The 26,257-nt window shown below is 40.4% G+C and overlaps 1 protein-coding gene across 6 annotated transcripts in view; it reads right to left on the reverse strand.

Moving 5' to 3' along the window:
- Positions 1-26,257, reverse strand: part of ARHGAP6 (Rho GTPase activating protein 6) — a 540,556-nt gene that overhangs the window by 40,855 nt on the left and 473,444 nt on the right. For all 6 annotated transcript variants that reach the window (XM_070289743.1, XM_070289744.1, XM_070289742.1 and 3 more), the window contains 4 exons: positions 17,748-17,819; positions 9,671-9,927; positions 7,007-7,202; positions 1,401-1,456 (listed from right to left, as the gene is read on the reverse strand). In XM_070289743.1, coding sequence (XP_070145844.1) covers positions 1,401-1,456; positions 7,007-7,202; positions 9,671-9,927; positions 17,748-17,819 — 581 coding nt within the window. The remainder of the gene's footprint in view (positions 1-1,400; positions 1,457-7,006; positions 7,203-9,670; positions 9,928-17,747; positions 17,820-26,257) is intronic.

Raw genomic sequence — 26,257 nt, forward strand, 5'->3', positions numbered from 1 at the left:
ATTAAATCTCCATGCAAAGGTTTTCCCTTGGGTGAATAAAGATATAACTGAGAAATAATGTCTGTCACTAGCCACCTGGCCACCTGATAAGAATGGCCATTACTGTCCTGAATGGCTCATCAATTCCAGGTCACTTGTCCTTAGTGTGCACCAGGCAGCCAGAATGAAGAAGGCTTCCATTGGCACCACTCCTATTTGTGACCATTCAAACATACCGTGTTTCTTTTCTGAGCGAGAACACAGACACACGTGCGTGTGCGTGCTGGAAGAAAGGACTGTGGAAGGAGCTTGATCTGAACTGTGTGTCTTGAATTAAATGTCTTTATCTCTCTAAGCCTCAGAAGTGGGTGAAAAGGGCTTGTCTCTCAGCTGGTGGGCGAATTCAGTGAGTTAACGCTTTTGGAAATATTCTGCAGTTCTGCACAGGAGGCCTAAGAAATGTTACCATGCCATCTTCTTCTACGAGTCCTATTGTGAAATGCTAATTGTTGTTCAGTAGTCTCTTAAGTGACTATTATAAATAAAACCAACCAACCAAACAGAAAACATACTTCTTTTGAAAAACCCCTTTTGTCTGGACAGAAAAAGACACAAGAAGGCATCTATTTCACTTAGTTTCAATAATATGAACAACTATCATTTCTTCAGCTTCATCCAACTAAAAATTATTTTCATTTGGCTTCATTTTTGAATTTCTGGGTTCCATACTTCTTTCTGTTGGAACCAACAGAGGGAAAATAATATTTTAATTTTCTGTTAGCCAACATATGAATCTTTTTCTCAAAGGAAGGTTTGTCTTTTATGAAGCTGTCATGAACACAGATATCTGCCTAATCATAGGAACCTGCTTCTGAAGCTCTAATACCAAACTTCTTTTGCAAGAAATCTGGAAAGTTTTGAAGGAAACTGAGGGGTTACAATCCCCACATAGAAGATGAATCGGGGAATCAACGGTTCCATAGAAAATTAATACAATTATTTTTGAGAAGTTAAAGCTATAAATGTAGCATTTTCACAGAGGAGATATTAACGGGATTACTCATATTGCAGTTTAGTAGAAATGGGCACTATATAATTGTTTTCTATTTATTTTCACTTACTGATCAGGTACTCTCTGAATCTCCTGCATTTACAGTGTCAATAAAATGTTTATAAATTAGTTTTGTTTTGTTGTGCATGCCAGGGGCACATATAGATGTTGTGCTTTCAATTGTATGATCCTAAATCTTTCTGAGCTTCTGAGCTCACGTTTTACTTCTTGGGACTCAATTATACTATAATCGGTGAGATGGTGTAGAAAAGATATTCAGAAATAAATTTGCATAAGCTCAAACTTTGCACAAGGTAATTCACCTAAAAGTCAAGTGAAACGTACAATATCATCTCCGCTTTTCACTTACTTGTCTCACTCTCTTTTTTGAGCTTCCAACTCGGAATATCCCCACTGTCTGGAGGCCTGCAAATAAGGAAACAAAATCTTCAGTCCTGTTTTATGGTTTCAAACTGGAACAAGTCAAATTAGATATAAAACAGAATGCCAATACCGCGCTGCAACATGCAGGGTAACGGTGACTTGACAGCACACACTGATGCTTATTTATGCCATGCTAGATTCACCAGGTACCTAGAAGTTAGCCCTGCTAGCACCAGGGTCATTTTACATTAAATCTTCTGATTAAACATTGTTCTTGTGGTATTATGTATTTTCCACACTTCCTCCATATGAAAAAAATACTGTAACATTTTATTCATTATTCAGAAGAATTAAACATGAGTTTTCTATGAATTTCCAGCCCTTTATCAATTTGAAGATAGGTATTTCTTGTCTCACTGATCATAATTAAAGCATGTACTTATGAAAGAAAATCTATAATGTGCAAAAAATATAAAAACTGATATACTTTAAAAATACCTGATGCAGAAGTAATGATTTAATATTTTGATTTGTTTCTATACAGTCTTTCTCCATGAAAAAATTATATATTGAGAGAGGAAATGCTGCTGCATTTACTTAATATTATGTCACAAGAATTTTTTAAGCCAGTAAAAATTCTGTGTAAAATGTTACTTAAAATGGATACAAAATACCCTATTACATGAATGTGCCAAGATTCACTTTATATTCTCCTCTGAATGACAATATAGGTTCCACCAACACATATGCACTTGTTCTGATACCATAACTTGCCTATTAGGAACAACTCTGCACATCTGTCTCAGTTTACATTTCTGATTCTCTTGAAAGCATGTCCTAGAAGTGGGATTATGGGGCCAATGCACCAAGAAGATTTATCTAGTCCTAAATGTCAGTAGTGCCAAGGTTGAGAAGCCTTGCTCCAAAAAATTAGGTCTCTTAAACAATTGACCACAAATTAGAAAGGTCAACAATAGCTCCGCAGTATCATTAAGTATCCAGTCAACATTCAGATAAAGTTCACCAACTGTGATCGGTTGGTGCGCCTTGCAGTCTCTTAACGTGTATGTTTCCCCCCTCGCTGTTTATACATTTTCCTTGACATTATTGGTTTGATGAAGATATAGCACTGATTTCCCACAGTAGATTCCCTCAATGTTTGGATGAAGACAATCTGCAGTGCCATTTATATGTTCCTTTCTCCCCTTTATTTCCTCTAAAGAGATAGAGTCAGAGTTTTCTCTTATTCCGCTTAGAATTTGGGGGCAGGAATACCTCACAAGAGCTATTACGCACTTCTTTCGAGGGGGCAGAGAATGTGTGAAGGACTTATTTTCCTATGCAAGCCATCAGTCACTGCCACTGCTGATCATCACCTACATTTACTGTTTCATTGCTGGCTTACTTTCTCTTCATTTGGGATAAGGGCAATGCCAGATTGTAGCTGCCCATGTCTGTTTTGCTGCCACATGAAGAGGGCTGGTGTGAGAGTCAACAGACCATGAAAACATAGTAAACGGGCCAGCAAACATCATTTGCATCCTGAATCTGCCTGATCCTGAATCTAGATAAAATATTCAGACTCCCAGTATGTAAATAGGATTTTGGTGGGGGAGGGGGGGTGTACTTTGCTTAATCTATTTTTATCTGGGTTCTTCTCTTGCCACTGAAAGAGTTCTGACTAGTCCAGTATATAATTAAATTGGAAAAAGTTTAAAATCTTTATAACATTATTTCTTTCCATCCTGAAACAAAGTAGACATCTTACTTTGTTTCTTAATTCCTTAATGTCTCTTGGTAAAGCTTGCAGTTTTTTTTCACAGAAGTTTCTTACTTCTTATTTCAGGTATTCTAGCTATACTGTACATTTGATATTAATATAAATGAATTATTTTATTGGTATCCCAACCCAGGGGTAGAACCCAGGTCTCTCACATTGTAGACATACGCTTTACTGTCTAAGCCACCAGGGAAGTCCCTTTTATTGGTATAGTACATAATATTATTGCTCTTATATAAGATGTGGATATATTTTTGTATATTTATTTTATGGTCTTGCCACATTGTGTATTATGTATAAGACTTTAAAAGTTGGTTTTCTAGAGTTTCTCAGTTAGAAAACATAATATGCAAAAATATTCAAAAATATAATATCAAAAAAATGGACTATTTTTATCACTTTTATATCTTACACGTGTTATCCTGAATTTCCAGAATAATTTGAGAGAATCATACTGAGAGGCTAGTCATTGCTGATTTGCACAAGTACATCTTGGTGCTCTGCTCTTGGGTGGAATTTTTGCTCTGCATCTGTTCTCAAAAGACTTCTGTTCCTTCCTTGTTGTTGCCATCAATTTGTCTGCCTTATAATTGAGTCCAGCCAACCCCCAGCCTAATATATTGCTTCTAACCTCTGTGGGGACTTGAAAACAACATAATAAAGATATTAGAATCAAACACAGAATTATATTTCTTCACCTACAAGATGAGCATAATAAGTATCTGCCTCAGAAGTTGTTCAATGATTCAATTAATCAATGCATATAAAATACATAGATTTGTATATGGCACCTACAGAGAGATATAGGCCCTGACTAGTGTAAATGAGAATTTCCATGCAAAACAGAAAACTTTATTTTAATAGTGCTGTGCTGTGCTCAGTTGTTCAGTCGTGTCTGACTCTTTGTGACCCCATGGACTGCAGTCCACCAGGCTCCTCCGTCCCTGGGATTCTCCAGGCAAGAACACTGGAGTGGGTTGCCATTTCCTTCTCCAAGGCATCTTCCTGACCCAAGGATCGAACCCACGTCTCCTGCATTGGCAGGCAGATTCTTTACCACTGAGACACTTGGTAAGCCCTTATTATAATAGTATGACTTCACAATTTTAATTCTGGCTGCATTATTTTCTTGTTGGTTCGATGGTTTCCAAATAGCTGAAATTTCTACATAAGTGAGATATCACATAAGGGCACTTTCTTCCCACGTGAGACTATTCTTTTGCTTGAATTCCTCCAGTCTGGGCAGAAATGTCTATTTCTATGTCATTATTTCCTCAATTTTAGTACTTTTCCACTCAGTAAAGGTGACCATGATTTTGAAAATAACTATTAATAGCTAGTGATTGATTACTGTAATTTCTATGTATCAATTGATTATAATCTAAGTTTTTAATTAATTAATTTTTAGGCAGAGCAGATGACAGCCTTCAGATAGCCAATGCCATTCTCTGATATAAGCTTTAGAGTCATTTTCCTCAAGAAGATTCAGTCCAGGCATTCAGTAACCTTGACTTGAGACAGTCACTGAGAAAAAACAGGTGTCCATCAAAAAAGTCCTAGATCTGGCAAAGAAATGTGACATTGCTAAACCCTGTCCCAGAAATTGATGCAATCACTTTTCTCTCCTTTTCCTCAGAAGCTGAAATGGAAACTAGACCCCAGGCACTTGAATCCCAGGCTTAGAGAATTCAAGTAACGAGGGCAGGCATAATAAATCAGCACCCACCCCCCACCTCAACTCAGCCTAAATCGAGAGACAGAAGAGAGTCTGACTCTTTGTTATGTTGTCTGGTTTTTTGTTTGTTTGTTTCTGTTTGAAATGTGCAGTTCAGAGAAAGCAAGGATGGTTAAGGAAGTTTGGCCTAATAGTAGAGAAAGCATTTGGTGAAGTAAAAGTGGGGAAGGGTAGTGTATACGCATATAGATGGAGTCAAGACTACTGTCCAAGACTGTTTTTTTTTCTCTCTCCATTTTTTTTTAATTTTATTATTGTGTGTGTAAGTCCAAGACCGATTTGAAACAGAATGAAAAGATCTTTGACAAATATCTATAAGGCTAAAGTGACTCAAACTCTCTGCTATCCATTTTAAAAACTGGCAAATAAAGTCTTACAAAAATTGCTTTTGAAGTTTGCTCTTTTTTGTGTGATTAATATCTGTTTGAATTTGAGCCTGTCTCTTATTTTTTCCAGAGCCATTTGGTCTAAGCATCATGGAAACTCAGAACAGAATCAGGATCTTGAAAGATCATGCAGGTGTCTTCTTTCCTTGGCCCTAAAGTGCACTGTAACTATTTCCCATGCCACCCTCCGCCCCAAGAAAACACGAGCTGCCCTGTTTTTCAGTAATCTTAAAGGAAATGCTATTTCACAAATTAAAATTCATGAAAATTTATTTTCCAACAGAAAATATAAAGACATGCCAAGTTTTCTTTCACAAAAGCAGTTACGCAACCTGTCACTGCATTTTTGGATGATCGGAGTAGATTGGAGCATGACTGGAGTAGAATTTTCCCATTTAGAATTCTTTAAAGTACCTTACGGTTCACTCTCTACATTCTTTACAAGGAAAAATTATAATTATAAAAGTATGAGCTGCTTTTTCTACCTCATAGTAAAGTATAGGCTGAATTTATGTATTCATGGTACTGAACTCTTTACTTGCTAAGCTATTTTGAAAAATAATTCTGTTCATGTAATCCTGATTGAACATTTACATTGTTATCATGATACTAAGTTTTGGGAATTCCAAATATCTAACATACTTGTTTTGATGTCTAGCTTATCTTCTAAGGAGAAGAGACAGATAAACAAACACATGAACATACACACATACATCTACATATTAAAATTTTGCATAAGCAAAGTTTTAATACATATTAATTATATTAAGTCACTCATATGTTATCTAGTGATTTCCATATATAACAAGATGATTAATTTTTGTAAAGCCCCACTTTTACTAGAAATAGATGAGAATGTTACTGTAGTTATGTCTGTATATCTTGAGGATTTCTTTTTCTGTTTGTTTTCTTTATTATGATGAGTACATCATTTTTATAGTAAAAAGGTAATTACAGTGATGTATATGAATTATTTCTCAATAAAACTGGAAAAAAGAAGCAATTAATAAACTCTTCTCATTCCATAAAATTCATGCTAACATTATAGCAAACAAATTCAGGTCGTAGACATGGCAGTTTGATGAGCCAAAAGTCTAAAGTTCAACAAAGATTTTAAAGAACCATACATAGCTTTAAAGTCAGCATATAAAGTGGAACTGAGTTGCCAAAAGGGGCACGATGAAGAAATTTTAAGTGGACATCTTTCCACAAAAATGCAAATAACAATATAGAAAACTATTGTCCAAAACTACATATTTTCTATTCACTTAAGGAATGGTTTCCCAATCTTTTTTTTAAAGAAGTTGATTCTTTCTTTTAAAGGAAGCCTTGAGTAATCTCAACATGTAAAGAACATAGAAGTGGCTCTGCTTTGTTTAAAGGAGGCCCTGAGGATAACCCAGCCCAACACACCTTGTCCTCCCTTCAATTTCCTGTCTCCAGTGTCACTTCTGAGGACTCTTTGGCTCTAGGGAGTTTGAATATCATCAAGTTTATCACCTCCCCCCCCTCTCCCCGCCATATCTTGTTTATCCCTACTGGGCTTATGCCAACACTATGTAAACTTTCTTCACAAAGGAAGTTTCGACCTAGAGCCTGATCAAATGAATATAGAATTGAAATTGGGTGTTTAAATGAATGATGCTTGAATACATGAAAGTACTTGATTGCTGACACTCAAGTCTGCTTACCATGTTTTTCAAGATGTTGACAGCAGCTGTCCACCAGCCTCGGGACCTGCCTGTAAATAGGATTCAGGCTGAGTTTCTTATCTCTGGCTTTTTCTTTTTTATTTTGAGCCTCAGCAGGCAAGGAGAGCTGTAATGCTTCCAGCAGTCGAGACTGATTGTCATCAAGATCGGTGATAGAATCCACTGACATTGCACCCTGCAAATTATACACAGACATGAACAAAGAGTACAGATGGAGAAAATAAAAACTGCTTCCCCCAATGCTGTCCAATAAACACTTTTGCCCACTTAAAATTATACTGTTTAATTGTGCTGTTTCTATTTTAAAAGGAAAAAACCAAACACCTTTTGAAAAAGTTAGGAAACCTTCATGACATAGGGTAAGGTACCGAGAGTTACAATTTCAACAATAGACAACTTTTTCCAAATGGAAGACAAGAGATGGCAAACATACAATTAAAATAGTTTGACCCAACCACTTCATTCCTTGAAACAAGGAAAAAAAAAAAATCACATACTTGATGAATGAGGTAAAGTCAGAGAACGCTTGTGAACTTAAAAAAAAACAACAACAATTCAACTATGGCTCTAGAAAGTAGATTTTAAAATAGGATTCCATAAACAGTCTTAGTTTGGTTTTCCCCAGAAGTGGCACAATGTGCTTTATTAGGGAACAGTCCCAGGAGATAGCTGTAGGGAGTGGGGAAATGAGAAAGGGAAGTGAAGGCAGCCAGCGGAGGGAGCCCTGCCAAGCCCGTGACAAGCCTGTGGGCAGCTGGAGCCCGACTGCCCTGGGGACCTGGACGATCATGTAGGTCATGTACCTCAGAGCTATTCCCGCTTAGGAGTGAGGGGGCTGAAGTACTTACCAGAAGTCTCCAGAGTCATTGATTAAGGGCAACTTCTGGTAGGGGTAGGGAGGTAACATGAATGTCTTCCTACTTGCAGGCTGTCATCTGCATGGGTGGGTGTCTCTGGCCATCAGAGAGAGCCTCCAGCCAAGAAATGAGGTCAGTGACAGGTGGAAAGAGGGCTGGCACGCTAGGAATGGTAAGAGCTGAGGGTAAGGGCACAGGGCACCAATGATGTCTGTATGGCCACCTACTCATTGATGAAACCTAGAGGAAGAAGTTGGCAGCTGGTGTCCTAGCAAGGCCTGGACAGAGGGGAGGGCACTGGGGAGGCCCATTGACTGGGCTCTAGAGTCTCAGAAAGCTCATACATGGCATTTTGGTGTCATTGCCTTGTAGACTTATACACACAGTCTGAGAGATTATCATGGGACTGGAAGAACACTTCCATCATGCAAATTCAAATATTCCAGGATGCTGTCATTTCTTCAGTTTTAAACACAGGGAAATGCTGGAAACAGCGGTGGGTGGCTCAGGTGCCCCTGAATCTTGGAGAGGTTCTAAATATTGAAGGCTGACTGAGCATTGTGGATTTTAACTGGGAAGTGTCCGGGGTTTTAACTAGGGTAGGAGTTAATGGCTGGAGATGGCAAAGATTTGGACTTTCAGGCAAGAGGGAAAGGAGAGATCTCTTAATGACCCAGGAAGTTTCAGAGATATTTATCTCCTGATTCAGCTAATCATCAACCAATTTGCCTAGAAACTCAGCTTTCCTGGAATGAAATGTGAAATCTGAAGTGCTAAATAATAGCACAGTACCTGGAACATGGTACTCACTTAATAAATGGAGCCATATTATTGTGTGCTGTGCTAGGTCGCTTCAATTGTGTCTGACTCTTTGTGACTCCATGAACTGCAGCCCGTCAAGTTCCTCTGTCCATGGGGTTCTCCAGGCAAGAGTACTGGAGTGGGTTGTCATGCCCTCCTCCAGGGCAATCTTCCTGACCCAGGGATCAAACCCATGTCTCTTATATCTCCTGAACTGGCAGGCGGGCTCTTTACCACTAGCACCACCTACCATGTTATTACAGTATTGATTTGAAAGCGGATATGTGTGTGTGTGTGTGTGTGTGTGTGTGTGTTTCTACAGTTATGTTGGAGAAAAAACCCACTCCCTATTGATAAGAAAAATCTCATTGTTTATGAAGTAAGTGTAAGTAAGTGTTAGTAGCTCAGTCCTGTTCGATGCTTGGCAACCCCATGGACTGCAGCCTGCCAGGCTTCTCTGTCCATGGGATTCTCCAGGTAAGAATACTGGAATGGGTAGCCATTCCCTTCTCCAGGGGATCTCCCCCACCCAGAGGTCGAACCTGAGTCTCCTGCATTGCAGGCAGCTTCTTTATCATCTGAGCCACAGGTGCAAATGTACTTAGCCAGGCATAGTTCTTAGATGAGATGAAGAGATTAACAAAAACACTTGGCCCTGCCCTCAAGCCTCACAGTCTCACAGGAAATTCTGGTAGCAACAGAAGATCACACTAGAGCAGGATCAGCGGTGATGTTGTAGAATGTTCTGAATATCATGGGTAACCAAGGAGAGGCACCCAATGCCTTTGAAAGGGGTCAGGGAAAGGTTGTGAGGGTGTGTCAGGTGTCTTGGGGCCAGTGCAAATTCCCCCTGAATGGGGTTGTTGACAGATTCCTGGACACAAACTATATTTCCAGTTTTCACATAAGCCAAGACTCAGAGAATAACCTTAGAACTCTTCCGTTGTCCTAACTTCAGTGTCAGAGAAAACAGTGGCCAACTCACCCTCCTCCTGGCCCGAGGAGCCGGCTCCGGGGTATTGGGAGACGTTGACTCATTTGGTGTTTCCGAGGTGGAGCTGAGAGATGAGTTACTGCTTGAGAGTTCTTTGTTTTGTCTTTTATTTCCAAATGGGAGGAGGGAAGCCACAAAATCGGAGGCATCCTTGTGCTCGTCCCTCTGCGAGTCCTGTTTGAGTTTATAGGCCCGGTCATTTGCGATAACTTGGGATAAGGGCATTCCAAACGCTTGTGGGATGAACTCTGGAATCAAAAGAACAAACATTCACTTACAGAGGAAGAGCAGACCAGGGAAGACGCTCAGTCACGTTGCAGATCGAAGGGCAGACATATTCAAATGACTGTTTTCTGAAGAACTGATCCATCCAAAAAATACGGAGATGACTTTTGGGTTTGTCAGAGAGGCCAAAGTTTCTATCTCAGTAAAAGAAAGTCAGTTTGTTTAAAGAGCAAGGGTTTTAGAAATCTAGGCTTCCAGCTTTTCTCCATGTATCTCAAGAATGTTTAAAGGAAATAACTTTATAGAGAAAGGTGACATTTCTGATAGGATGAACGTGGTCTATACAGTCCATGGAATTCTCCAGGCCAGAATACTGGAGTGGGTAGTCTTTCCCTTCTCCAGAGGATCTTTCGAACCTAGGGATTGAACCCAGGTCTCCAGCATCAGGCACATTCTTTACTAGCTGAGCCATAAGGGAAGCCCAAGAATACTGGAGTGGGTAGCCTATTCCTTTTCCAGTGGATCTTCTTGACCCAGGAATCGAACTGGGGTCTCCTGCATTGCAGGCAGATTCTTTACTAACTGAGCTATCAGGGAAGCCCCCTCATAAGTACACCATTTTACAGACTTAAGTCTTTGATGGATGTCTCAAGAACCCCCAAAGCTTACAAGGCCTGAGAAGACTCTGTGCATATGCATTCATTCAACAGGCACTTAGTGTGCATGTACACCCGTGGTGGATTCATGTCAATGTATGGCAAAACCAATACAGTATTGTAAAGTAAAATAAAGTAAAAATAAAAATTAAAAAACAAAACAAACAAACAAACAAACAAAAAACAGGCACTTAGTGAATACCTATATGTACTATGTCAAGCTATGCAGTGGGGAGTATGCTCATGTAGGCTTCAGAATGTGGGGTAGGGTAAGGGAGTAGAGAATCAGATACATAAATCATTATAATTGAGTCTATCATGTGCCATACTGGCTTCCTTGGTGACTCAGTGATAAAGAACCCGCCTGCCAATGCAGGAGACCCGGGTTCGATCCCCCCTGCATAAGGAAGAGCCCCTGGAGGAGGGCATCGCAACTCACTCCAGTATTCTTGCCTGGAGTATCCCATGGACAGCGGAGCCTGGTGGGCTATAGTCTACGAGGTCTCAAAAGAGTCAGACACAACTGATTGACTAAACCACCACCACATGGGCTGTTAAGAGAGATGCAGAAAGCCTGAAATTCAAGTAAGTGGTTATACTTTGAGGTTCCAAGTCAAAGACCCGCGGCCAAAATGACAACCCAAGAGGCAGAGGAGCAGCTGGGGAAGGAGTTTGTTCAGTTCTTTCTTTGTGTTTTTTGCCCCCGCATGCTGCCTCCAATTGCTGGGTTTGTGCTGTCACTCTCATGATCTACGTTCAAGCCATTCTCCTGGCCACACACAGAAGTGGATTCTCACCACCGACCATCTGGTGAAGGGCCCAGGATATAATTTGTTACATCCTCCAGGAAGGACAATTTTGGGGAAGGAGGATCATGGAGATGGAGACAGTTGCATTTTGGATCTCTAGAGTAAATCCATTTGTATACACACACATTGTAAGCACACCAGTCCTTAGGGCCAGGCATTTTATTGGTAATATTTTAAATTCATGCTGAAAAGCATTAATAATTAAATTAAATGGATTATTTCTTTGAGGCTCAAAATTACATCTCCTAGCAGCAGAAACTGGAGTCTAGCCTCGCCCTTGTTTTTATAACCCTTGTGAATAAAACCAGAATGATCAAGGGAAAACAATTAAAAGGTTGAAAAGGCGAACATTAAATCAGGTGGAAAGAGGCTCTAAAAGGTTTTCCTCTTTGATCCATGGCAACAGCTTGAACATCACTGGGCTAGTACTCAAATCTGTAGGAAAAGCAGAAATGGCACTTGAAAAAGTCTGCACCTTTTGTTCTGTCAAAACATGCAATTTATGTTGAAGTGAAAAATCAAAACTTCCACATTTCTGGATTTTCAGAAGATGCTTCTCACCCTCTATCACCAAACTACTTGGCACATGATGATACAAAAAATAATTTAGGCATTTGTTTTGAGAATCAATGTGGACAGGGTAGCAAGATCCAATAGCCACTACTGGTAAAAGGTCATTTTCACTACTAGCAAAATTAGAAACCAAACAGGCAGCTCAGGATTTATTGTGTCTATCAGTGCTACCTCGTCTATGGGAATAATCAAATAGTTTTCCTTCAAAAAGGTTGGGGCAAGTCTAGGAACAAGTGTATGGCAAGGCTGATGGCTATTTGGAATCCATAAAAACTTTTGGAGAGTAATAACAGCAGAAAGGGCATTGATGAATGCATAAAATGACCTGTGTCTGCTCAAGTAGGCATATTCATAGCAGGGATTTAATATGATATGAGGAGTATTGATTTCTTTTTGAGACATTTTATCCACATAAAGGGAACCAACCAGCTTCGGCTAGAGATTTCTAATATCCTTGGCAAAAAAGAAGTAATATGGTTTCCTTCGGTATCTGTCATTTTTCATATCTAAAAGTCTGTTGCTCTACTTGTAAATTGGAATCATGGAATACAAATGAAGCAGATGGAATACATAAAGTCATTCTCCCCAAATGACTCTTTCACTTCTCTTTTCTTTCCATTGAAGAGATGTAGCCACCTATAACAGGTTTTTATTTCTCTCTAATAGGCTTTCTTCCCTGGCTGAGTTTATGTATTCTTTCAGTGGTAGTGTTTTGATCTGATCTCTTTAATTTCTCATTGCTTTCTCCAGAGAACTCTCTCAGGCTTGAGAGAGGAGATAGATCTCTCTATGCCCTGAACTTGTGTCTAGTCGCTGGAAAGTTCTCGGCAGGGTTCCTTGCATATAATTGCTTCTCGAAATGTGGTTATTGTAAAATCGAGGATTCAGCCCAACCAGGTTGAGCAAAACCTTTCTTTTTGTGTAAATAAAGTGCTGGGCACAGGCTTATCTGTGGGCTCGAACCTCTTCTGTTGGAGGGAAAAGGAAACCTACGGACTCTGCGCTGATAGCTGTTTATAAAACTGATAATGGGTTTTTCAAACCATAAAGACATTAACCAAGAGTCAGTGTTCTGGGGCCAGGGACAGTGTGTGTCCTGTTCTGATCTGTTTCCTGTGTTCCCTGAGGAGACGGCATCCCCTGCCATCCTCACTGCAGACTGTCTCTGTTGCCTCCCCGCGGTCCTGAGTCCCTGGAGGGGATGTGCTGGTCTCTCAGCTCCCTGCAGCAATTTCCAGATCCTTCCCTCCCACTGCATGGCTGAAACCTGGGGCTGCAAGCTTCCTTGGCACCCCTGCTCATCGCTATCTTCTATCCTGGCAGTCCGAACCCTTGGCCACCATCATCCCAGGTGACGTGGATGTCTACCTAAATGACCCATCTGATTCTCTGTCCTCACATCTCCTTGACTTCCTCCTCCTCTTCTGTTTTTCTGCATGCCGCCTTTTCACCAGCTCCCTCGGTCCCAATCCGGGACTTTACCACCAGAACTAAGTGCAGGGCAGCAAAGAAGACACAGATATAAAGAAGAGATGTTTGAACTCAGGGGGAGAAGGAGCGGGCAGGATTTGAGAGAAAAGCCCTGAAACATATATATTACCATATGTAGAATAGATAGCCAGTGGGAGTTTGCTGTATGATGCAGGGCACCCAAAGCCAGTGCTCTGGGGCAATCTGGAGGGATGGGGTAGGGAGGAGGGGGCTGGGGTTCAGGATGGAGGGGATGCATGTATGCCTATGGCTGATTCATGTTGATGTATGGCAAAAACCATCACAATACTATAAAGTAATTATCTGCCAATTAAAATAAATTTTAAAAAAATTTTTAATAGATGCAAAAAAAAGTGATCTGGCATCTGGATTGAGGCTTCCTCCCTCCACTGTTGTCTCACACCTCCAACCCAGATCATGTTTTACACTTCGGTGTGACAGTCCTTTCAAAGGTACCATTAAGCCATCCCTCCTTAATTTATAGTAACAAATACTTGATGTTTCAACTGTTATTTAATATGACACAGAATGAAGATGTATCAACTATTCTTCTATAGGGGCTACTTCACAGCTCACATGTCGTAACACATCTAGAGAGGGAGGGACAATAAAACATGGCATGACGTCATTTCAGCATAAAGAAAGGTGCTAGACCTGACTATCACCAGAGTTTACGTCGATAAACATATGGCATCATCTGAAAATATCCTGTAGCGTGGGGACCTAGCTCCCAGACTTAGGCTATGGTAACCTATTCCCCTTGTGCTCTGATTAGGAACATTATTAACTGGAACAAAGCAGCTATTTTTAAACCTTTTTTCCCCCAAAGTGATTCTTTTTGACAGAAGAAAGAAATTTTCTAAAGTTCTGAAAGTTGAAAAAATACTTTTGGGATGCCAAGTAATCTAACTAAGAGAAATAAAGGACTTGGAAGTATTCTGTATGAAAATATATGTTTTCTGAACCAGCATCAATCCTGGTTTCCATATGGAAATCATAAGTCATATGGGCACTGCTTAAAGTGGCAGGAGGGACACAGAAGTGTCACAGGATCTGTTGTATATTATGTTAAGGCAATTTAATAAAACACAGGACATGATTCACTCTGATTGAATCAATTAATATAGCAGCAAATCAAACATTTAATGAGTCACTCTATTGGGAGAGCAATTTGATTCTAAAAAGCTGCTCCTATCTATTTTTAGATGACCTAACCCAAAAGGTCATTTAGAGTTTCCTGTTTTCCTTCTTTTACTCTTGAATTCAAATGATTGTCATTTTTCACATGTGCAGCTGTTATGAACCCAAATGGTAATATTCAAATGGCAGAAAACAATGTGAACTGGCCACAACTGTGAGAGCCCTGCACACTGCTCCATCACACCCTGGTTCCCAGGACATCCATGTGATGGATGTGTGGACATACATAGGACTTTCTAGTCAGAAAAAAAAATGCCATGTCATTAAGCTTGACTGAAGCCTAGGATATCATCTTTTTAACTATCAAAGCTAAAAACAAACAAATAAACACAACCACCTCTTATGCCATATATCTTGATATTTCTTTCCTTAACTGGATACATGATATATCTTTTCCTTGGAATCACCAGAATCTGCCTTCCTTTTCCCAGCCAGCACCCCGTGCGACCTCATAGAACACTGCCAAATTTTCAGTGAGCCTATATCATATCTAAATACGATTTGGTCTGAAAAAGTGCCAGTGCATACTGGCTGATTACTTCCCCTGGCCCTTCCTGCCCAACCCTTACTTCCTGCTGTTTTCTTATATGGAGAAGCACACATACATCTCCCTCTGCTGAGGGAATTAAAACATCTGCAAAAAACAGAAATGCTCATTCTGTTTCATTTAACACGAATGGGCACTTCTGGAGAATCACCTCACGGCTACATTTTGAGTGTTCAGATCCCAGTACCAATATCATCATCTTAGAATAAACAACTTTAAAGATAACACATTACTAATATCAGCCTGGATGATCCCTTTAATAACTCTATAACACCGAGGATTACTCTAATCTAATGAGATAAAGATGGCCCATGGCAGGAATAGGATGAGTAAAAACTCTAGATTAAAAAAGCTACCCTGGCTACTAATATTCATTTAAAATGTAAGGGCATCAGTTTATGAATTAATTGAACAGAATACAATTTTTCAGACAATGATGGATAGCTGAAGAAGAGTAAATATCCATTGTATTCATTATGCTAGCATGAGATTCTGCTACGGTAGACTGTGCCCTGATGGGTAAACTGGTTAGTATGGACCAGAGTTCTCATCGTAGGAGGTGCACATTGGTAGTTATAAAATGACTCATGCCCAGTACCTATAGAGACAAATGGGCTCAGATTTTCTGAGGTGGGGGCATTGGAATATTTAAAGGTTTCACAAATTATTCTATCAGTACAATGCAGTCAGGGGCAGGGATCCTTGATATTTTCATGTCCTTTCCTCCAGCTGGAGGTAAACATTTGAAATGTCTGGAGATACTCTGGTTGGGAGCAGTGGTACTGGCATCGAGTGGTAGAGACCAGGGATGCTTATATTAAACATCTCAGACAGTGTACAGGACAGCCCCCACAGCAAAGAATTGTTCTGTAGAAAATGTCAACAGTCCCAAGATTGAGATATCATGCTCTAAGGGAAGTAAAACACTAGTTTTCTATTCTCTAGAATTCTTTTTTAAATTTTATTTTTAAAATGTATTTTTTAATTGGAGGAAAGTTGCTTTACAATATTGTGATGGGTTCTGCCATATGACAATGCAAATCAACCATCATCATACATATAGCATACATATATATCATATATATCACCTCCCTCTAGAGTCTCCCTCCTCTCCCACCACCGCACATCTAGATCATCACAGAGTGCCTACAACCTCTCGCCAGCTATCAGTTTTATACATGGTAGTGTATATATATCTATGCTACTTTCTCCATTCGTCCCACTCTTTCCTTCCCTCACTGTGTCCATAAGTCTGTTCTCTATATTTGCATTTCCATTCCTTCCCTGCAAATAAGTTCATCAATACCATTTTTTTCCATTAGAATTCTTTATCTCTTTTTAGTCCAAGAACCAGATGTCATGACCCTTTAGGCACAATTCAAGATATGGGTGTAGAGTCTGGGATCAGTGGTGTATCTAGGTCTTGTCTAATACCTACCACAATGCATTTATTTTTATACCTTTGATTTCATTGCCTTTCATTACTCTCAAGCAGAAATTTGATCATTATATAAAAGAACGCCAAGGCAAGACATATGGCCTCCCTTACTCAACACTTATTCACTATGACACATAAAATGAAATACATTCATATGACCATACCACTCAGCAGTCATTTCATATGAAGACGTAGAAACAAGCCACAAAACCCCAGGTGCCCATTATGCGGGCTCAATGAATATTAGTTTAAAAGGAACACAAATACCTCTGCTGCTGCTGCTGCTAAGTCGCTTCAGTCGTGTCCGACTCTGTGCGACCCCAGAGACAGCAGCCCACCAGGCTCCCCTGTCCCTGGGGTTCTCCAAGCAAGAACACTGGAGTGGGTTGCTATTTCCTTCTCCAATGCATGAAAGTGGAAAGTGAAAGTGAAGTTGTTCAATCGTGTCTGACTCGTAGCGACCCCATGGACTGCAGCCTACCAGGCTCCTCCGTCCATGGGATTTTTCAGGCAAGAGTACTGGAGTGGGGTGCCATTGCATTCTCCGCCAAATACCTCTGAGAGAGTGGCTAAAACTATTGGTTTCCTAAATATCCACAGAAGGGGACAGTATGAAGAGAGTCAACCATTCCCAAAACCCACAGGGCAAAAAAAAAAAAAAAAAAAAAAAAAATGAGTATGCTGTGATCTAGCATTACAATGCTGACCATGAGGATGAGACTATTTCTTTCCAGTAGAAATGGTAGGCGAATCCAAACTCTTTGTCATTCAACTAGCCCTGCCTAACTATCTAGATTTGCCAGACAGCTGGTTAGCGTTAGAGATACTATCCATGGCTACTCAACCCAGGTTTTCGTTATACACTGCTGATTGGGCAGCTTCATAATTGGAACCATGAACTTGGCATGAATCATACTTTGCTCAAACCAATTGAACTCATCAATTCAGTACAGGGCCACTCGAACACAAAAGAGTAGACCCAAACAGCCTTTAATGGCATTCCACTGTAGAAATCCAGTTTACATAATAGAGTTGAACCATGTAAATCAATGCAATTCTAAACCCCCAGCAAATTCAACCAGTATGCTCCATGGAAGACACATTTGCTTTAGTTCATTCTGTCTTTTACCTCTGTCTTTGTTTTTCTCCTTCCCGAGTGAATCCAGTTTCTTTCTCAAAGATTTCTTTCTCTTTTGCCCATCTGTAAATATTAAAAAAATGAAAAGTTGTAAAAACGAGCAGATAAATGACAGTTTACATTTTCAATAAATACATTTGAGCAGAAGTGTGACCTCTCATTTTACTCATAATTTGGCATTTTAAGCAGAGTAATGGGCTTGAAAATACGTGAAAATTCTTAACTTGAATTGAACATATAGCCAGAATCTTGGTGTGTGCTCTTTAATTCTATTTCAACCATGGAAAATACAGGAAACTTATTTCCTTCAGAGGCCATTTAGTTTTGACACTTACATATGTTTGCTTTTACTATTACATGAGTCTCTTCATATTTATGCAAACTAATGTCATCTCAAATTAAATCTCCATGAGAGGGGAGTCAACAGTACACACAGCTTTGACATCCATGAGCTAATAGAGTGTAACTGAATAAGGAAGTGAATTTGGGGTCCATAGAACTCAAATCTAATCATTGTTACACCATTTACTAATCTTGTGACTTTGGATAAGTCTCAGGGTCCTCATCTATAAAATGGGAATTTCATGGAGTTGTTGTGAAGACAAAATAAAATGTTGCTTAAGACAAAATATAAAGTGCTTAATGGGGAGCCTGACACATTCCATAAATTCAGGTCTACTCTCTTTTGAGGGGGGCGGGTTTCATAGTATTCCATAGTATGGCTATACCATAACTTAACTAACCATCCCCCATCACCCCCACTGACAGACATTTGGGTTGTTTCTAATTTTTACTAGAATAAGTAAGGCATTGATCCTTTTAGCATCTTATATATATGCACTTGCAACAAATGTACTTCACTGGTTAACTCACTAAAGAATATAGATACCTTCTATATCAGTAGGCAGCTGCAAATGAATTCCTAGTATGTCATCATAAAATACTGGCAGTCATCATAGTGAGAATGTGTTTTGGAATAATGCAGCTGTCAACTTCATGTGTAGGAAGTGCAAATGAGGACTCTGCACTGCTACCCATCAGTAGAAATGCAGCCCATGCTGCAAGGAACCTTGGGTTTAAAAGGGGATTAAGAATTGTTATTTTTCACAAGATATCCTTAATAGTGTAGTAAAGCAAGAGATTGAGTCCAATACAACTTAAAGGCAAGACTGATATCAGGACAAGACAGACTAGGCATTCGTCAACAGAAATGAACATTCCTGGGATCCTCATGGGGCTGCAGATGTTCCCCACACCTCCTCTCTGAATTTTTGGAGTCAGAAGACATCACAATATAATCAACAGGCACACACAAGCCCTCCTTCTCTTCAGAAAGCAAAGGAATATACCCATAAAATGGACATAGTTCATGACAGTCTTCACTTTGGCAGTTATGAAATATGTAGATGAAAATGATGTAAATCAGTTGTGATGTGGCAAAGAGCCATCAATCTCTTCCATCGTGTGTATGTTCTTATCTTCAGGATCTAAAAGATGGTCTCACCACAGGGCCTACCATGATCTGTCACACCATAGAAACATTAACCTCTATATGTTACATCATATAGACATCACAGACATTATCATATAGACATGTTATAGCAGATAGACGTTAAACATACTAATTGCACACGATTCTAATCTGTTCTTCAAATAGAACTAACAGGTCTTTTACTTTGTAATGCTGTGGCCCCCTGAAGCAAAGAGCCAACTTTGGAAAAGCCATTGGAAAAGATTCTGATGCTGGGAAAGATTGAAGGCAAAAAGAGAAAGGACAGCAGAGGATGAGATGGGTGGATAGTATCACCGACACAATGGAGATGAATTTGAGCAAACTCTGGGAGATAGCAAAGGAGAGAGGAGTCTGGTGTGCTGTAGTCCATGGGGTCACAAAGAGTCAGACATGACTTAGTGACTGAACAACAGCAGGGCCTTTGCAGGCAACACTTTGCTCATCACTAGTTCATATCACCAAATATATTTGACTGTATTATGAGCATATTCCTTTAAAAATTCTATCATCTCTTCATTTTAATAGTTGAGCCAGAAGAATAATTAAACCATATATTAAATCCTAAGGGATTTATTTTTCATAACCAGTGGACATATCCTAAATTTCAAGCAAGTTGTCAAAGAACCAGAATACATGTAGGATAGGAGACATTTTCTTTTAAGATAGAACAACTTTAAAAAATTTTTTTAGAGGATGTAGGATATGTGTAGATGTGTATAAATATAAATATACAGTGTAAGTAATAATGAAGAAGTCAACTCTCACATAACCAGCAGCCAAGTTCAGATGTAGACTATTGCTAGTACCCGAGGAGCCTCCAGAGAGGGAATCATACTGAAGGTATTCTTTCTTGCCTCAATTACATATTTTATTCATTTATACTTGCTAAAATTCACCCTGTTGAGGCAGGTAGTGAAAGTGTTAGTCACTCAGTCGTGTTCAAGTCTTGGCAAACCCCACCAGGCTCCTCTGTTCATGGAATTCTCCAGGCAAGAATACTGGAGTGGGTAGCCATTCTCTTCTCCAGGACTCTTCCCACCCCAGGAATTGAACCCAGTCTCCTGCACTGCAGGCACATTCTTTAAAAATGGCCCTAATTAGACAGAGGTGAACGTTATTAATAGGCAACTAGACAAAATGATGGATGATGTGCAATAACATGTAAGGAGGCATGGCTTTAGCCATTTTCGCATTTAAAATCCTCAGGAAAAACAGAGCTACGCAATAAAACTGCTCATTTCTTCCTTGCGATCTGTCAGTAGTTTGCTGATTGACTCTTCATTTTTTGAAGGATGTCTTTTGTTCCCATACAGCATAGAGAATCTGCTCAAGAGACTGCTGTATCATGTACTTACAACCATACAGAACAGTTTATGTTCAACCCATCATTCCTTGGATGCCAGAAAGTGTGATAAGGGCCACTCTATCTTTTAAAGTAATTAAAGCTTCCTGACTATCCATACTGAGCAGCAATGTTTTTACAGTGCAAATAGTGATCAGCATATGCTTAGAACCAGACATGTAACAACTGACTGGTTCCAAATTGGAAAAGGAGTATGTCAAGGCTGTATATTGTCACCCTGCTTATTTAACTTATATACAGAGTTCATCATGTGAAATGCCAGGCTGGATGAGTCACAAGCTGGAATCAAGATTGCTGGGAGAAATGTCAACAACTTCGGATATGCAGATGATACCACTCTAAAGTCAGAAAGTGAACAGGAACTAAAGAGCCTCTTGATGAGGGTGAAAGAGGAGAGTGAAAAATCTGGCTTGCAACCCAACATTAAAAAAGAAAAAAAAAATAAGATCATGACATCTAGTCCCATCACTTTATGGCAAATAGAAGGGAAAAAAGTAGAAGCAGTGACAGATTTTATTTTCTTGGGTTCCAAAATCACTGAGGATGGTGAGTGCAGCCATGAAATTAAAAGAAGCTGTGACAAACCTAGACAGTGCATTAAGAAGCAAAGACATCACCTTGCCAACAAAGGTCCATATAGTCAAAGGTATGGTTTTTCCAGTGGTCATGTACAGATGTGAGAGCTGGATCATAAAGAAGGCTGAGCACCAAATAATTGATGCTTTTGAATTATGGTGCTGGAGAAGACTCTTGAGAGTGACTTGGACAGCAAGGAGCTCAAACCATTCAATCCTAAAGAAAATCAACTCTGAATATTCATTGGAAGGATTGTTGCTAAAGCTGAAACTTCAATACTTTGGTCACCTGATGCAAAGAGCTGACTCATTGGAAAAGAGCCCAGTGCTGGGAAAAATTGAAGGCAAAAGGGGAAGGGGGTGGCAGAGGATGAGAAGGTTAGATAGTATCACTGATTCAATGGACATGAATTTGAGCAAACTCTGGGAGATACTGGAGGACAGAGGAGCCTCGTATGCTGCAGTCCATGGAGTCACAAAGAGTCAGACACAACTTAGCAACCAAACAACAACAACGATATGCTTACTAACTGGTCCCAGAGTGGGCACTATCTTATGGGCTACAGTGACCTGGAAAGAAAATTGGGGTCACACATCCTGATCAAAGGCATCTTGGAAAAAGCACTAGAGGATTGCCCTCCATGTGCCTGCAGGAGACCACATCCTAGATGGGAGAGCCCATAGACATACATGAAACAATAGCAGGTGGTAAGACAGCAAGCCTTCCACATCCAAGTGACCACAGAGGAAAGGATTCATTGGTATGGAGTGTGGTTAATCTAGCCATGTTGGGAGAGGCCAGTACCAAACAGGGTCTCTGGAGAGTTGAGAACAACAAAACATGAGCTTGTCCCTCTAGGAGAGGCTTTTCATGGTCTCACTTGCTGTCAGGTAGTGGTGGTTTCTCTAGCTAGATGAGAAGCTCTCTGAGGGTAGAACCATATCTCCTAGGCTTTTGTCTCCCTCCAGGAAAGGAGCACAGGGCAGAGCATGCCATGAGGACTTGTCAGCACTGTCTATGACCAGAAGTCAGATGGAGGTTTTGGGTTGGTTCCAGGGAGAACCCAGAAGCACTGAAGTATACAATTCCTAATTTTAATCAGATAAGATCAGATTCAGAGAGTAGGGGTTATTAAAGAGTATTTTTCATTTAAGTTGATTCTAGAGATACTAACGGAGAAGGCAATGGCACCCCACTCCAGTACTCTTGCCTGGAAAATCCCATGGATGGAGGAGCCTGGTGGGCTACAGTCCATGGGGTCGCTAAGAGTCGGACAAGACTGAGCGATTTCACTTTCGCTCTTCACTTTCATGCATTGGAGAGGGAAATGGCAACCCACTCCAGTGTTCTTGCCTGGAGAATCCCGGGACGGGGGAGCCTGGTGGGCTGCCATCTGTGGGGTCGCACAGAGTCGGACATGACTGAAGCGACTTAGCAGCAGCAGCAGAGATACTAAGGGTAAAAAATACTGTCCAAGCAAAGACTCATTTTTGGTGATAGATGGAAGAGTAAGGGTTACTTTTGGGGAATGGTGACTGACTGCAAAGGGGCATGAAGGAGCCTCCTGGTGTGCTTGGATTGTTCCTTAGCTTGATCTGGCTGTTGGTTATATGATCCATGAGCTATGTATATCAAAAACCCATTGAGTTGTACGTGTGGACATTCATATTTATTTACATCACTATATATATGTTATTCCTCAATAAAAATAACAAAAGACTTTGTCATTTTTATGGAATGGCACCAGTGTAAAAATTACATGAGTTGAATGGGGCTGCAAACTCAGCAAGAAAGTCTTGCACCACCAGAAAGTTCTCGTACCTGTAACTTTTCTAAATATCTGAATGCCCATGATTTCATCCAGCAACCATGACTTCTTTGTGACACAGGCATACAGGGACAATGAGGAGCTGGTGATTTTGGAGTATGTACTAGAAGCTGAGCATCCATGGTCTCATTACATTCTCATAGCAGCTCTACAAAGCTCACACTATTATATTTTGTGCTTTTATAGATGTTAGGAGAGGTTAAGTAACTTGTCCAGGGCAGAAACTGGTAAGGGATAAATTTAAAACCTTGCACCCAGGACTAGCCCACACCAAACTGGTGCTCCTGATTTCTCACTGTGCTATAGTGAGGAAAATAGGGTGTCTGTTTGAGGGAGGTGACATTAAAGACCAGATACAGAGAGCAACATGTCCAAAGTAATACAGAGTGACAGAGGAAAGAGAAACTAACAATATTTGAGTTCTAAATGTTCACCAGGATGGGCATCAATTATTTTTGCATGTATGATATTATCTAACACATATCAGCATACAATCCACTCATGTAGCCTTTTTATCTATCCATCTTGGCAGTTGAGAAAATTAACATCAGAGAACTAAAGGAAACTGTCCCCAAATCGCAGGACTGGTAGGTGGTAGAACTGAAACCCAAACTCCTAATACAGCTCTTTATAAAAAGCCTGACTCTGTCTTGAGAGGGGTGGCTAGGAGAACTCAGATACTTGTGATGAGAAGCTGAAAATCCTTTGTTTAAGGTCGCTAGGCCTCTGCATCATGAGAGATGGTTCTGAAGGTATTTGTAAAACAGAGGCTGTTCATCTGTGAGGGTCATTTAGACTCTGCCCTACAAGAAGTCTGAGTGATGGGCAAGAACATGCTAAGGCCCATTCCTTAGTGAAGCAATAGCAGAGAATGGATGTAGACGGCCAAATTCAGAGATGCACCTGGATATGGGACTGGACATCAACATTTAAGTCCCTTTAAATTCCTTCACTCGCAGAGTTCCATAAAGATCACAGTATTGGAAAGGAGAAGAAACTGCCTGTGCAAATTGCCTGAGATGTGAAATGAAGTCAAACAGAACTACGTGCAATTCTGGGGACAAAACCCTCTTCTGATGCTGCCACAGAACCAGTCGGTGGGTTCGACATGACCATACCCACATTCCCACCCCACTACTCCAGCTGTGTTTAGCCTGCACAGTGATTGATTGATTGATTTAACTGAAGTATAATTGATTTACAATGTTGTGTTAGTTTCAAGTATACAGCAAAGTGATTCAGTTCTACATACATATGTGTGTGTATGTATTCTTTTTCAGATTCTTTCCCCTTATAGGTTATTACAAAATATTGAGTATAGTTCTTGTCCTATACAGTAGGATCTTGTTCATAATTTATTGTATATATTAATAGTAGGTATATGTTAATCCCAAACTCCTAATTTCTCTCTCCCTTCCCTTCCCCTTTGTAATCATAAGTTTGTTTTCTATGTCCTTGTATCTATTTCTATTTTGTACATAAGTTCATTTGTACCATTTTTTAAGACTGCACATATAAGTGATATCATATGTCTTTTTCTATCTGGCTTACTTACTCAGCATGATCATCTCTAAGTAACACGGAGATTTGCAAAACCTTAAGCTCTAAGGCGAAATCTCGGGAAGTTCACATAGGTGTCTGGATTCCCGACCTTTTGAGGAAGGTGTGAGAGCTGGCAGCACCAGCCCCACAGTCCTCACACTCATGCCAGGCCAGCAGAGACACCTGTGCCCTGAGCCATGGCACACCTGGCCAGCCTTGGAGTTTGCAACTCCATCCTAGCCTACAAGGGAGGTTCTAGCTTGTTTCAAACCTTCAAAAAAAATCCTGCAGAGAAAAGTTGAAGGAATGCTTTTTGGCAGCACCTCTCCCACTTTCCCCAACCACAGCTGCCTTGTTATTTACTTGCACCAGAAAAACAGACTCTTAGAGAATGCAAACCAAAGGAATTCATAGGCAGTAAGGGGAGCACAGTTACAGAGTGAGGAAAAAATGACATTAAAAAGGCACACTTGGGTGGCAGAATGGGAAGTGGCCTTTTAGAAACTGCAAATAATTTATGCCACACTTTTTCAGCCTTGGCATGAGTGACATGTGGGGCTGGATAACTCTCTGTCCTGAGGGGCTGTCTGTCCTCTGCACGGTGGGGTATTTAGCAGCATCTCTGGCTTTAGTTTACCAGATGCCAGAACACCCACCCATTCTCTGTTGTGACAAATGATAATGCCTCTGGACATGGCCAAGTGTCCCTCAGGGACAAAACCACTCTGGCTGACCACCACTGGTCTGTGCATAACTCTACCTAGAGAACAGCTACGGGCTCAAACCATGTGACATCTGAACTAGGAACATTGCCATTTCCTGACTGGTCACAATACTCAACTTTAATCTCAGTATGTGTTTTTAAAAGAACAATATAAAAATGTTTATGAATCGATGAGCCTTTATATATAATGATGAATTTTGGACACAGTAACAAGTTCCATCAGTTTATAAAGAAATGTGAGTCTGCTTATAGCTATCTTTATACCAAAGTCCTGATTACAGGTAGGGAGATATAGCAGACTCCGTGAGTCAACAACCTTCTATTTCTTTCCATGAAGTTTTTTTTTTTTTTTTCTCCTCTGATGGGGTTGGGGGCAGGGAGGGAGACACCAGATCGTGTCATCTGGTGGGGAACAGTTGTGTGAATGGAGCATCTTTAGCATTCAGGGAAGACTCAGGGAGACCGTTTCTTCTTTTTTTAAGAGGACTAAACATGGTGGGGGTGAAGAGACCTACTGGCCAGCCCTTCATTGGCCAGAACTAGGATTCAGGAGGAAATTGTAGGAAGACACTTTTGTCAGCAAATGGAACTGCTCAGCAGTGAAATGTGTGGCCTCAGAAAAAAGCACTGTTCCCTGTGGCTTCACTTTCAGATGCTCTCTGTCTTGTGGCCCTCATTCTGCAGGGGAAACCATGGCATGAGAAGCCCTTTGCAAAGGGCTCTGTGGTGAGGAAGAGGAGTCTCCAGCCAGCAGCCAGGTGAGTGAGCCTGGACCCTGATCCTCCAGGCTGGTCACGGAGGATGACTGCACTCAGATGACTGCAGTCCTGGGTCACCTGGATGGAAACCTCATAAACCAGAATTTGAACCAGAACAACCAGGGTAAGGTATTCCCAGAAACTGTATGACATTAGAAACATTTGTTATTTTTTTTTAAAAGAAAACATAATGCTCA

Source organism: Ovis canadensis, chromosome X (assembly GCF_042477335.2).
Source record: "Ovis canadensis isolate MfBH-ARS-UI-01 breed Bighorn chromosome X, ARS-UI_OviCan_v2, whole genome shotgun sequence".
Lineage (NCBI taxonomy): Eukaryota > Metazoa > Chordata > Mammalia > Artiodactyla > Bovidae > Ovis > Ovis canadensis.